The 14,184-nt window shown below is 37.4% G+C and overlaps 1 protein-coding gene across 2 annotated transcripts; it reads left to right on the forward strand.

Moving 5' to 3' along the window:
- Nucleotides 1-1,614: 1,614 nt before the first annotated feature.
- LOC306868911 (caspase-6-like) lies at nucleotides 1,615-14,091 on the forward strand. Of its 2 annotated transcripts, XM_079415383.1 has the most exons (10): nucleotides 1,615-1,737; nucleotides 2,396-2,495; nucleotides 2,723-2,811; nucleotides 10,144-10,182; nucleotides 10,672-10,711; nucleotides 10,795-10,944; nucleotides 11,182-11,258; nucleotides 11,873-12,048; nucleotides 12,158-12,305; nucleotides 12,450-14,091. In XM_079415383.1, the coding sequence occupies exons 6-10, from the start codon at nucleotides 10,829-10,831 to the stop codon at nucleotides 12,683-12,685; spliced, it is 753 nt and encodes a 250-aa protein (XP_079271509.1). In that variant the 5' UTR covers nucleotides 1,615-1,737; nucleotides 2,396-2,495; nucleotides 2,723-2,811; nucleotides 10,144-10,182; nucleotides 10,672-10,711; nucleotides 10,795-10,828; the 3' UTR covers nucleotides 12,686-14,091. The 2 variants fall into 2 exon arrangements, with proteins under 2 accessions (XP_079271509.1, XP_079271508.1); XM_079415382.1 differs by lacking the exons at nucleotides 1,615-1,737; nucleotides 2,396-2,495; nucleotides 2,723-2,811 and adding an exon at nucleotides 9,354-9,893.
- Nucleotides 14,092-14,184: the final 93 nt, after the last annotated feature.

Raw genomic sequence — 14,184 nt, forward strand, 5'->3', positions numbered from 1 at the left:
CTGAGAGCATCTTTTAAAAATGTTCTCTGAATTATCAGCAAAACTCAACTGAGAATCCAAAATTGATCTAAGATACTTAAAATGTTCCACAATTTCAACTTGTTGACTCTCAAGTGAAATCGGCTCACATATCACATCTCGTTTTGTACACATAATTAATTCTTTAGTCTTGGCAACATTAATTTCTAATTGGCTAGAGCAACACCAAGTTTCAAGAGCCTTAATGTGGGTCAGGTAGGCCAGATCATATGGTTTGTTTTTGTCCAACAGGCCAACCAGGGCCATATCATCAGCATATTTAAATAGTCTGAAATTTTCCTCATTAATTGTAAATTCATTAGTAAACACAGAAAAAAGCACAGGGGAGAGAACACAACCTTGTGGGCAACCATTGCTCACAGTGAGCACATCAGACATCACCCCTCTAACACAGACTCTTTGTGGACGACAAGAAAGAAAATTTCTAATCCAAAGGACGAGCCCTTGGTTAATATTAAGACCCACTAGCCTTTTTAATTATTCACTTGTTTGTTCTATCTCGTTTAGACTACTGTAATTCACTATACTATGGTATAAGTCTTCTATAATGCGTTTACAGATGGCCCAAAATGCTGCTGCAAGATTGATAACAGGCAGACGAAGGTTCGACCACATCTCGCCCATTCTTATTTCACTAAACTGGTTACCAGTCAAATTTAGAATTATTTTAAAAATGTTAACTTTTGTTTTTAAATCTCTGAAAAATCAAGCCCCATCATATCTCTCTGAGGCAATCTCTACATATAAACCAAATAGGTCTCTAAGATCCAGTAATCTTGGTCTCCACTCTGTTCCTAGATCGAGGTTCCATTGCAGAGGTGATCGAGCCTTCGCTCTTGCTGGTCCTAGTCTATGGAACAATTTACTAGATGCTGTTAGAGCTGTGCCCTCTTTGCCTATATTTAAACGTCGGCTTAAAAAAATCTTCTGTCAGTAGCTTTTATCTAGCCATGTCAATTGTATTGTTACATTGTGTTTTGATGTTTTGTCCATAGTCTATGGAACAATTTACCAGCTGCTGTTAGAGCTGCGCCCTCTTTGCCTATATTTAAAACCCTTTGGGGTCGGCTGTATCGCCGGCGATACGAACTCGGTTTTTTTACGATAAGTGCAAAAGACACTAAAAATGCTCTGTTGATTTTGGTCACACAAATAAGTGTTATACATCAATCAAAACTGTTAAGTGTCTACTTTTTTTTCAGTACACTCACAATTACAACAAAACTTTGTGGTTTTGGGGAAAAAAGAAAACAAACAGGATGCGCTCTCGGTCTTCTCCTTCTCCGCGATATGTTTATAGTAATGCGTCACTAAAATGAAGTGTAACTCAGCTAATACTCAACACAGAAACATGAGAGTTATATCTATAGAAAGCCTAAAGTGTCTGCTTTCAATTGAAGTAAGTGTTGCCGAAAACAAATGTTCTGTGATAAAGTAATCCGTATGAAACCGACACGATGTTCAGTCTGTCCAGTCTAACTCATTATTTCTAATGTGATCCCGCCCCCTCGTGTTCACATGTAAATAACCACGTGACGCGCGCGCGCGCTTGGAGACGCCCAACAACAAACACACAGTCACGAGACTCCATCTCTGCTGCTGTTTGTTTCTGGAAGAAGACGCGCTGAGTAAAGGCTGGATTTACCTTAGAATGAGAGGAGAGTTACAGAGTCCAGAATACATCGATCGATCTGATAAGTAAGTAAATGCTTCTTTTTTGCATTAGTTAGCGTGTTATTGTGCCAAACCTGAACGCGTTTAATTGGGTTTTCCCCAAACGACAACATGATGAATGCTACACATCTAAGAATGTTTAATGTTCACAAATATATTTAATATCGTCCTAAACAATAACAATTAGTTTCTCAGATATAAAATATCCTTTTTTTAATGGTACAAAGTACATCCTTTTGTAGTTCACAGCATACGTGAGTCTATGGCTGCAGAATCATAACAGCTTCTATAAAATCATGCATACTAGACTATATGACTGCAAAATCATAGTTGTTTTTCCCAAACTGTAATTCCAGACTACAGTGTTTGAATATGATGGACAATTCATTGTATTTCAATTTCGTACGGCACGATGTTGTTTTCATGCCCTATATAAAACAATAATATGAGAGTATATTGTAACATGATGAATGCTACGAGTCTAAGTATGTGTTACAATACATGTTTACAACATGTTTATTATTAGTAGCCTACTCTGTTCAAAAATAGATTTTAATAACGTACTAAACAATAATAATTAGTTTCTCAGATATAAAATTAATTTTTTTGTGTACGATAGTACAAAGCATGCATGAGTCTATGCTCACAAATGTTTTTGGTTGTTTGTATTTTATTGAATCAGGTACCTGAACCACAGATGAATCCTGATGACTTTCTTCAAGATGTTTTCCTCTGAGAGCGCTGTACCAACATCAGATGGTCAACTACACTGATATTCTATGGTAAAACAAGATCCTTGACTACTGATTATGTTTTTTTCTTCTTGAATCCATGGAAATAAGTAAATGTTGTTGAACAGAATCTGTTGCAGGAATGACTCAAAGTCTGTTCACATCTCTGTGGTTAGATCAGTGTGCACAATAATGTGTCTTTGACCTTCATTATGTATGCTTTGATTATACTGTGTTGTAAATAAAATACAAATAATTAAAAAACCCCATTTTTTCAGTCTCCTCACACTCTCTGTCTTACCTGCCTCAGTCACAGTCACACTGATGGGCCATTAGCAGCTTTAGGGGAGGGCCCTTTGTCTCTCAGGTGAGAACCACTTAATATTCAAGGCTATTACCACTCCCTCGCATATACGCTTTCTATCACAAAACATGTCTTTAAAAATTTAAATCAATATATTGTTTTCTGTGAATGAGTAAGCTGAATGATTTTCACATAATTGTGAAGTAAATATTCTAGCCTAGAAGACTGATTACACAAAAGTCTTATTCAGGACGATTTAGTGTGGCTTTTATGCCTTATTTCAGCTACTTTTTTTTCCCCAAAACTTACTAACCACGCATAATATTTTTTTCTAACAAATGCAAACATGTACATCCACCTTGGTCACATATTATGGTAGCATAGTTTGTGCTGAATACAAAAAAAAATACATGTTAGTCAATAGTATATTATAAGTAGCTGAAATAAGCACAAATATCAGGGCATCTCAACACATCTCAAGGGCCCCAAAATTACCTCGGACCCCAGAGGGTTAAACGTCGGCTTAAAAAAATCTTCTGTCAGTAGCTTTTATCTAGCCATGTCAATTGTATTGTTACATTGTGTTTTGATGTTTTGTGGTCTCTTATTTGTCTTATATTAGCTGTATTGTACAGCACTTTGGATCAACCGGTAGTTGTGTGAAAGTGCTTTATAAATAAAAGAAAGAAAAAAGATAAATGCTTTTTTCACTCAAACAATGAAATGAAGCCTACGATTAATCAGATGCAAATACTGTAGAAACACAAAAACAATCCTAAATGAAAGAAAACAAGTTGACAAAAAGATTGAATCCAATATTTGGTGATAATGTATCAGATTCATAAGCAGTTGTTTGGAGTCCGGTCATTTTTGACCGGCAACACCACAAGTGTTACTAGGTGAAATAAATCAATTACGAAAATTGAGATGAGAAGTACTTATACCCTGTGTGAACAAAGTCAGTAAATTTGAGTCCAATGCGATAATGTTAACTAGTATTTTCGGGAAAAATAAAATCTTTTCCGGGTCAATTTGACCCGAACACAACCAGAGGGTTAATAACAACTATTAATTTTGTATTTATTAGGCATGTTTTCTTTTACAGATAAAAAGAGCCAAAAGAGAGATTTAACTCTGAATGAAAAGTCAAAAATTATTAAACGCCCATGAGAAATATTCAAAACTAATGCAATACAGAAATTGCAAAGTTAGGGCATGACCATTGAACAGCAAAATACTCAATGGGTCAGCGGGGTCAGAAAAAAACAGGCGGAGAAGAAAAACACTTGTTAACTGCAAAAGAATTAAGAATTAAGGTGAAGAATTAAGTGCAAACTCATCAGGAACCATTTAGTCTCCAGCACCACCATTTTCCAGAGCTGCAACCTTGCTGGAGTTACAAAGTGTCAGGTTCTCAGAGACTTTTCTTGGGTAAAAAATCCTAAAAAAAAAAATGACCCTCACTTAATAAGAATAACATGCTGAAGTGGTGTGAAATACATGGAGACTGATTATTTTATAGGCTTCATAGACATATAAGATGAGAGTGACTCTTGAAGGACCAGCATCACATCCTCTTGTACCACTCTTTCGAGAATTTATCTTCCAGAATCTGGCAGTAAGTTTTGGGAGTCCATTTTTAGTCCATCTCTGCAAGACAGATTTTTCAGTATAGGAGATGGCTTCACACCTAATTCTTTACCTTAATTCTTAATTCTTTTCAAGTTAACACATCTTTTCTTCTCCACCTGTTTTTTTTCTGACCCCACTGACCCAGTGAACAATTTGCTGTCCAGTGGTCATGCCCTAATATTCCAATTTCTGTATTGCATTAATTTTTAATATTTCTCACCTGTCAGTCTTGTCTTCCTGTGTGTTGTGTTTCCCCTCCTCTCGTGCCCATATTTCGTTAGTTCCTGTTCCTGTCCCCGTTTAGGTTTATCAGTTCATTAGTCCCCAGCCGTGTGTCATTAATTATCTAGTTTTCCCCAGCGTTTATAAGTTCTCTGCTTCCCTACCTCTGTGTCTGGTCTCAATCGTCATTCTGTGAATATCTTTCTGTGTCTCCAGCGGTCCCTGTGTTTAGATTCCGCTCTTCCTCTTTTCCCTGGCTCCAACGCACTGTGACAGAAGACTGGACCTAACAGCAGTAAGCGGTGTCCCTCCTTCCGGTTTTTTTTTTTTAGTTTAAGAAAGTTATTTTTGTTCTCCCCTTTGTTCTCCCATGGATGCCGCCGCCCTAGCCCGTCAGGGTCTCCCCTTTTATGATTATGCCGGGGAGTTCTGCAAGCTCGCCGCAGCGACGGCGTGGGATGACGCCACTCTGAATCATCTGTTCTGGCTCAGGGCCAATTATCATCACCCCATAGACCTCCCAGACACCACTGGACTAACTTGGAGAGAAGGGATATTCCGGTGTCTTGGAAGTGTCCGGGCTCGAGCCAGAACCAGCCCGCCGCCGTCCGCGGCTCTTCCAAGCGGTTCGTTTGGCAAGCCCGCCGGCAGTTTGTATGGCAAGCCCAGTGCCAGTCCCTCGAAAGCTCTATGCCGTGCCTGCACCTCCTGAGCGTCCTCCAGTGCCTGCCTCTCCAGGGTCAGTCAAAATTATTAATTCCCCCTAGGAAAAAAGGGGGGGGGGGGTAGTAGGGCTTCTGCCGCTGGGGCCGCGGCCTCGGAGGCGGTCCCGTCATGGCCTCCCGAGTCCCCTGACCCGCCATGGCCTCCCGAGTCCCCTGACCCGCCATGGCCTCCCGAGTCGCCTGACCCGCCATGGGTCCCGGAACGAGCGCCGCCCTGGAGGCCATCTGTTATGTCTCCTGGTCCCTGGAGGCCTCCAGAGCGTCCCCATCCCCGTTGGATGTTGCAAGGCGCGGGATGCGCCTTCCGGGATGGGGGAGTAAATGTCAGTCCTGTCTTCCTGTGTCTTGTGTTTCCCGTCCTCTTGTGCCCATATTTGGTTAGTTCCTGTCCCAGTTTAGGTTTATCAGTTTATTAGTCCCCAGCCGTGTGTTATTAATTATCTAGTTTTCCCAGCGTTTAAGTCCTCTGCTTCCTGGCTTTGTGTCCGGTCTCAGTCGTCATTCTGTGAGTTAAATCTTTTTTTGGCTCATTTTATCTGTAAAAGAAAACATGCCTAATAATTCTGCACACCTGAATACGGTATAAGACATTTTTTCACTTCCAGCCTTTAAGGACAATTATATATTACTTATAAATGAAATACAAAATTAATATTAAGATTGATGTGGTTTGGAATAGTTGTGTATATAGTTGTAATAGTTGAATACTTACTGTAATTTGTGTGTTGCTAGTTTTCAGCCTTTAAAAAAACTATTAAAAGTGATCTTTAATATAATTTAATAAAGTTGCAATTTTAAATTGTTATGTGCCTTGTGAGTAAGAACAAGTGTGGGCTGAGAAGTGGTGTAACGACTACAAATTGAGTCCCACCCCAATTTGTGTGGTTCAGGTATGCCGTACGTTATGGGGACAAAATGTCCCCACAATGACAATATTCAAAATCCTTGTCCTTGTGGGGAAATTTTTGGTCCCCATGAGGAAACAAGCTTTTAAATCATACAGAATATTTTCTGTGAGGGGTAGGTTTAGGGGTAGGGTAAGAGGATAGAAAATACAGTTTGTACAGTATAAAAATCATATCTGTGTAACATCCCCAAAAACATGCAAACTCAACATCTGTGTGTGTGCATCAAATTTCACTGTTTTGAATTGAGAAATTGTGATTCAAGTAGTGTAATTCCTAAATTGAAACAAGAAACATTAATAGAACTGTTTTCAGCGTAGTAGGCACAAAATTAAGAATGAATGTGTATTGTGAATCAATGTAATGAATATGGTTACCTGGCTTTCATTGCAGCCTTTCAGAAAAATACAAGTCAAGTGTGCTTTATTGTCAATTCTTCCACATGTACAGCACATACACACAGAGAATTTAAATTGCGTTACTCTCAGACCCTTGGTGCATACAGTTAACATTTAAAACACTGACAGTAGACGTTCAAATACAGATAAATACAGTTTAAACATATGTACATACAACTATACAGATATACAATGAGGACATTGTAGAAAAATAAAAAAGAGATAAAGTGGCATAAGGCACATGGCAGATAGAGTGCAAAACAGTTAAATAAAACTGTGCAGATATATGTGTATATATATATGAGTGCAAGAGAAGCTTATCAGTCTGAGGACATTGTAGAAAAAAAACAATGATAAATAAAGTGGCATAAGGCACAAATATTAATTACAAATAGTTAAAATGCATTATTTTACACTAACTGTACCTTTTTACTGTTTATATTTAAATATATGTATCATATATATTTTTAAGAAGAAACAGTAGTGCTAGGGCCCTGCAAATATCAGGGATTATATTATTTTATTATTTAGTTTATTTTGAGCTCCTATATATTCATTTTCAAACATGGAAATCATGCAGGTTTGCATGTCATAGCCTGGAGGTTTGACAAGCTTAGTTTTAGTTTCAATTTGAACCCATTAATAGTTGGATGCTATTTAGTTTATTGTTTAGCTTATCGTGTATCACAGTAGCAATGCAAAAAATGTTTTGAATTACCTACAGGCCAAGGTGAGGACATTCCCAGTTATTAGTGCGTGGAAAACTCTCTTTGCTTAAACTAAAAAGATCAATTAAAGGAGACCTATAAAAAAAAATTAAATTCATAAAATTTTATTTTAGAGTAATGTTTATCAATCCTGCACACTACATCATGATCTGTCATTAATAGCTGTAAAGTATGATCTCTTCATCTGTGAGACGTGCATCAGTACCTCCTGGGCTGTTGAAAATCATCTTAGAGCACAAACCTACTTACCTGTCATTTGCATACACACTATTAGCAACGTTTAGCAATTATGGGATTAATTATATGGTGGATTATGGTATTTGTTTACATTGTAAGTATTATATGTTGTCTTAAATGTTGAAAAGATTGACTTTTAGAGATCGGGTCACAAAGATATACTACACTTTTTACATGTCAAATATTTTGGTCATGATACATTATAGATCCTGTATTTTAATATTGAGTTTTGTCAAAAGCATTACTTTACAATAACTGTAGTTTTCTATTTTTACTCCATTAAATACCTTTAAATTCTATTTAAATCCCTTCGACATTAGAGGGCAGTCGTGGCCTAATGTATAGAGAGTTGGACTTGTAACCCGATGGTCATGAGTTCGAGTCTCTGGTCTGGCAGGGATTGTAGGTGAGGGGAGTGAATAACCAACACTCTCTCCACCCTCAATACCACGACTGAGGTGAGACCCTTGAGCAAGGCACCGAACCCCCGACTGCTCCCCAGCCGCAGCATTGGCTGCCCCCTGCTCCGGGTGTATGTTCACTACTGTGTGTGCACTTGGATGGGTTAAATGCAGAGCACAAATTCCGAGTATGGGTCACCATACACACCACTTCCCTTTAAATACATTTAAATCTCATTAAAATGTTTTTATATAATATAATCTTATTTTATAATAATACTTTTTTAAATAGGAAATGATAATAGGCTAAATCAAGGTTATTGTAGCCTGTTTATATCACTCTAAAAAAGCTGGGTTAAATGCAACCCAGTGGTAAATATTAGACAGAACACATGCTGGGTTGTTTTATAATTCATATAGCTCAGAGTTTTTTTTTTTATAGTATGTTTAACAGACAATAATTACACAATTATGATTTTCTGAACCAACAATATCAGCATCAGAGTGGGTGTCTTAATCACACATCACTTTATTTTCAAATTAATCGAATTGGACCCAGGATGATTCTGAAAGAATACTCTGCTGTTGCTGTAGTAACGAAACTCATGCGCATCGGATTGACAGATAAACTGCACGCTCTTATATCAGTGTTGTTTTTTATTTTGTGGATATTTCAGCTAACAGTTTGATTTGTAAAGACTCTCCGCAGCGACTCAGGAGGATGCTTTTCCAAATCCTGCTGCATCAGACTTACTGCTGCCACTTACATAGTTTACCAAAAAAAAAGAAAAATCACATTATATTTGTCCCAAATTATTGTTGATGTTCATGACTTTATTCTAGGCTGAAAGATTGTGTATCTTTCCACACAACGTTTGTCTTTCTGTCCGTATGCTTTATATAGGGAGCTTTCCGTTTGCTCTGTTTTGTCAAACAAACACCACTTCAAACTCATCGATGCAACTTTGTTCATTCCTGAATGTAGGCTTTTATATGAACTGTTTTAGACTGCTGTCTTGATTTGAGTGTAATACCTGTGAGTTGTTCTGAACACGGCTGTGCTTCTCTTCCGGTGTGCGACTACATTACATGTGTTTAGTGCGCGTCCTTGAGAGCGCGCGGTTTTCTAACATATTTTCTTTAACTTAAATATAATATCAATGATTTGACGTTTCAGATCCGTCTGAAATGACAAAAAATATATAATTACATATATTTAATTATTTGATCAAAATTATTGCTAGGGACAGTTTGGTAGTGGCTGGATATTGATAGGTACGTCCCTAGCGTCCCACACCCTAAGGCCGTTTCTCAATACCAAGTTCGAACTTCGCAGAGTCTGGACTTCCGTCCTTTCGAGTTTGGACTTGCCAAGTTCGACTCAGAAGAACGAACTCTCGAGGACGGGAGGACGAACTGAATTCTGGGTTATGGCCCGTATCAAGTCCGCACAAGTCACCTCTCGATGCATCCTCGGTAAAAGGGGCGGATCAAGAACACATCCGGGGATTTGAACTGGACTTGGCTAGATGTGAACTTTGAATTGGAACAGTACTTGGGCAGCGACTGATGACGTTTCAGAAGTCCACAAGTACAGACAAGTACGCATATTGAGAAACGGCCTAATTCTACTGAAATGTTTTTGTCACAAAGAACGCGGAAGTTGTAACCAACTTCACCGACCGCGACGGACCGCCTCTGATTGGTTGACATTTTATCGACTTATGATTGGTTAAGGTTGTAGTGGCCTGTGATTGGTTAGTGTTTCAGTGCCATCTCATAAGTTAAGTGTAGCGCTTGGTGACTAGCCACTTCTGTGTTTGTTGTTAGTTTGTTGTTAAAACCTTCCTCTCCGCTGAAGTATCGATGGCAAGTCACGTCAAGAGCGATGAATCCGGTAAGATGTTTATCTAGTTTTCCTGTAAGAAAAGTAACTAAATATTTGTACACACTTAATGCTGTTCACGAGACACTGCAGGTTTCATTTCCTAATTCCAGCACCTGAAGTGGGTGGTATTTGTCTAAACATGAATCACAAGTATTCACGATCATACACATCAAATATGATTTACAACCGAACTCCTCTGGCTTAATAACTCAGTTCATATGACATTTAAGTCCCTAATATGTTTCTTTGTTCTCCTTAGGGTCTGTGGAGAAGGACAGCGCTTCAGCGGGACAGACAGGTAGAGACGAATCCAGTTTATGTCTCGTGTATGACCAGAGAGAAGGATCTGTATGGTGTAAATATTGAACTTGCCCATGTTGACTCTGCTATGCTTGACAACCTGTTTCATAAAACAAGTTTACCAAATAAGCCAGGCTTATTTCAGTTAGTCTGACTTATTATCAGATGATTTGGTACAAAATAAATCTGAATAACTGAAATAAGCCTGGCTTATTTGGTAAACTTGTTTTATGAAACCGGCCCCTGGTTGTAATGCTATAGAAATCCAGCTTGACCAGGTGCTCAACAAACAATACATGCTTCACCTCAGTGTTTTTCACTGAACTTTAGGTCTTCATTGTAATATGCCACTTAGACCGCAGTCAGTATCTTTCACTGTGGTTTGAATCTTTGTTGCTTGAATACATCCACTGAACATTTGCATATTTCATATTATTGCTTTGCAAATCAAATTTTAGTGGTTTGTTGATTTTGTCTCTTCTTTCAGTCAGAGAGAACGTAAATGAAACCGATAGCATTAATCAAAGGTAAAAACCTTATTGTAACCATGTAGATATTGTACAGTTTTGAGTTCAAGCATATTTATATAGTTTTGTATCTTGTTTGTCAGTGTATTCAATCTGGATCCCAATGAGGAGTATAAGATGGACCACAAGAAGCGAGGAATGGCTCTGATCTTTAACCAGGAACGTTTTTACTGGCAGCTCAGGTTGGGCAGCCGCTCTGGCACAAATGCAGACAAGCAGAACCTTGTTAGAAGGTATTTGGCATAGTAATCAAAAAGTCATAATTATAGTGCTCAAATGGTTATATATATATATATATATATATATATATATATATATATATATATATATATTATACCAGACAGTATCACCTGACCACTGTCATTGAGATCTGTGTTTGCCACATAAACATGATTTTGTCACAGTGTGTTGGTTGAAAAAGAAACAGAAAAATAACTAATTTGTCCATTTTCTTTCATATCCGTTGTCAGATTTCGAGACCTGGGTTTTGAAGTCAAGGCTTATGATGATTACAAACGGGAAGAAGTTTTATCCACAATCAGCAAAGGTGCCTCAATATTTTCTCTTTAATGTTTTGAGAAATGGGAGCCCAACCTAAATGTTTCAGGTTAAACACAGCAGCTTGTTAGCAACATCTTTGGCACTGTTTAAATTAAGTAGGCTATAATTATATCTCACACATACATCTATATGTATGTGTGAGATATAATTATTTTCAATATTCAGACATTGTTTTTATATATATATATATGGATCAAAACCTTGTGGATCAAAACCTTTCATCAAATTTGTCCTAAAACCAAAATGTGTTCTTGTCTTAGGACAACTTTGATGAACTTTTTTGATCCACTTCAGATGTTGACTACTGTAGTTTAAAAATTTAAAAAGCTCTACTCTTGATTACCACAAAAAATTAGACTCTTCTCTCAATTTGAAAAACATATCTACATTAATATACTTACAATTTATGAATAAATCTGAAAAAATGTTAAATTCATCTCACCGTTTCAAAATTATAGCTATAGCACTGACTGGTGTGCTAGAATCAACTTAATCATTAATGTAAATTATAACTTGAGGGAAAAGTCAAAACGGCATGCCACATCATGCTACAAATACATTTTAGGTTCTGTTTAATCCAGAGTGTTCCTTTGATTTCAGCCGCTGCTGCTGACCATGTAGATGCAGACTGTTTTGTCTGTGTCTTTTTAAGTCATGGGGAAAATGGTCACATCTATGCCTATGATGGGCAGATCGAAATTCAAGAAATCACTGATTTGTTCAAGGGGACTAAATGCCGTAGCCTTGTAGGGAAACCCAAGATCTTCATCTTGCAGGTAATTTGTCGTCCTTCCACAAAATGTCCTTTGCTGTGTATTAACATTAAGGTAATGTGAATACACATTTCACACCTCTTGCAAATGCATGAATTTCTTTGAACATAAGGCTTGTCGTGGTGACGAACATGATGATGCTGTGACACCAATGGATGTGGTGGACAGTCAGATGGTCAATGAAGTGGTTGTGGATGCAGGGACACTCTGCACCCTTCCAGCAGGAGCAGATTTCCTGATGTGCTATTCAGTAGCTGAAGGTCAGTGCTTTGTTTTTGTTTGTTTGCTTTGTTTTACCAAGATTTCTTAGCGGTGTACTTTTCCGTACTGGATTAAATGCAATTCCTTGATTTTACAGTTATGTCACTTTAAGCAGTCACTGAGATTGTATTCTTCTTGTAAAGGATATTACTCTCATCGTGAGACGGTGAATGGCTCGTGGTACATCCAGGATCTGTGTGAAATCCTGAGGCATTATGGATCTACACTGGAGTTCACTGATATCCTGACACTTGTTAACAGGAAGGTTTCCATTCGCAGTGTAGAAAACTGCAAAGATCGCTCAGCTTTAGGCAAAAAACAAGTGCCTTGCTTTGCATCCATGCTTACTAAGAAGCTATTTTTCAGGCCTAAGAAATAATATTAGTGTTAGGTAGGGCCTTATTGCAGGTACAAATTCAGGGATCATATTTTATCATATTATTAGACTTAATGTTGTGCTCCTAAATATACATAATTTTCAAAATGGAAATCATGCAGGTTTGCATGTTTGAGCCTGGAGGTTTGACAACTCAGGGTTACAAAGTGCAAATAGTTAATTTTTTACCCATTAATGATGATAGATATTAGGTTTCACTGTTTACACTAGCAATACAATTTGAATTACCTGAAGACCTTTCCTGTTTTTTTTTAGAGCAAGGAAAACAACATATGAAAATGGACTAAAGAAACCTTTAAAATGTATGGAATTTTTTATAGTAATGTTAATCAATGCTGCACACTACATTCATGATCATAATCTGTCATTAATAGCACTAAAGCATGATCTCTTCATCTGTGAGACATGTATTAGTACCTCAAGGGCTGTTGAGAACTTGGTTTAGTTTGAAACGGGGAGAAACAAAACAAGAAACTCCAGTTAAACGGCTTAAAACAAAACTTGAAAATCATCTTTGAGCACAAACCTACTTATCTACCAGCTTTGCATACAAACTACATGGAACTGGATATGGGGAATTATGGTTTTTGTTTCAATTTTTTACCGTACACGATGTCTTAAATGTTGAAAAGTGACTTTCAGAGATCCGGCCACAGAGATGCACTACATTTTTACATGTTTCTGACACATCAAATATTTTGGTCACAGTGCATGTCTTTTGACCACTTGTCTTTTGGTGTTGAGTTTCATCACATGTGGTACTTGTTTAGTTAAAACTAAAAGTAAAATATAATGATAAGAACTTAATGTCTTCACACATTCTTTACTCAGCTCTGTTATCTTGGAGTGGAATTTATTGTATGGCTGTTTTAATGTTATTGCAAGCCTCATAATATTTATCAGTCTCTTTGGTAACGTAGCTATTCTTTTAGAATGAGGTATTCATTTCCCTAGTAATGTGACTGCTTTCTGTTCTGTTTGAACATGGATTATTGGGAAATTTGCTGTTCTGCAACATTGTATAATTAACTTTTGCTGCATGTGCAGTTGTCAGAATTGAACAGGCTTGCCTCTATTCAATTAACATTCCTCTGCATTTTAAGGCTAGCTCTATATTTACTATATAGCAAATCTAGGGTTATAGTGCAGGTTTTCCCAGACTGTTAAACAGAGTTGATTTTTTTTTTTTAAATAGAAATTACAAACTCTCAAGAGGGTGCTTCAAGTAAACAGTTGATTATATGTATTAAGAATGCTTTGCAAATAAATCAGCACTTATGTTATTGTGGTGAATGTTTTAATACACTGAATTTTTTTAGTTTTTTTGTATTGCAAGCATGCACTTCTAATCAAATAAAGAGATACACTGACTTGTACACTAAATCACTGTTTAGTTTCCCTGACACTTTGTCTGTTATTAAATAAATATGTGTAAATAACTTAATTTGTCAATGGGTGGAAAAAAGATCCCGCCACTTTTT

The sequence above is a fragment of the Barbus barbus genome (genome assembly GCF_936440315.1).
Source record: "Barbus barbus genome assembly, chromosome: 4".
NCBI classification, from domain to species: domain Eukaryota; kingdom Metazoa; phylum Chordata; class Actinopteri; order Cypriniformes; family Cyprinidae; genus Barbus; species Barbus barbus.

Coding starts and splice junctions, on each gene's coding strand:
- LOC306868911 (XM_079415382.1), top strand. CDS start 9,863: ATGGCAAGTCACGTCAAGAGCGATGAATCCG. Junction 12,049..12,157: donor CCAAGATCTTCATCTTGCAG/GTAATTTGTCGT, acceptor TTTGAACATAAG/GCTTGTCGTGGTGACGAACA. Junction 12,306..12,449: donor GTGCTATTCAGTAGCTGAAG/GTCAGTGCTTTG, acceptor CTTCTTGTAAAG/GATATTACTCTCATCGTGAG.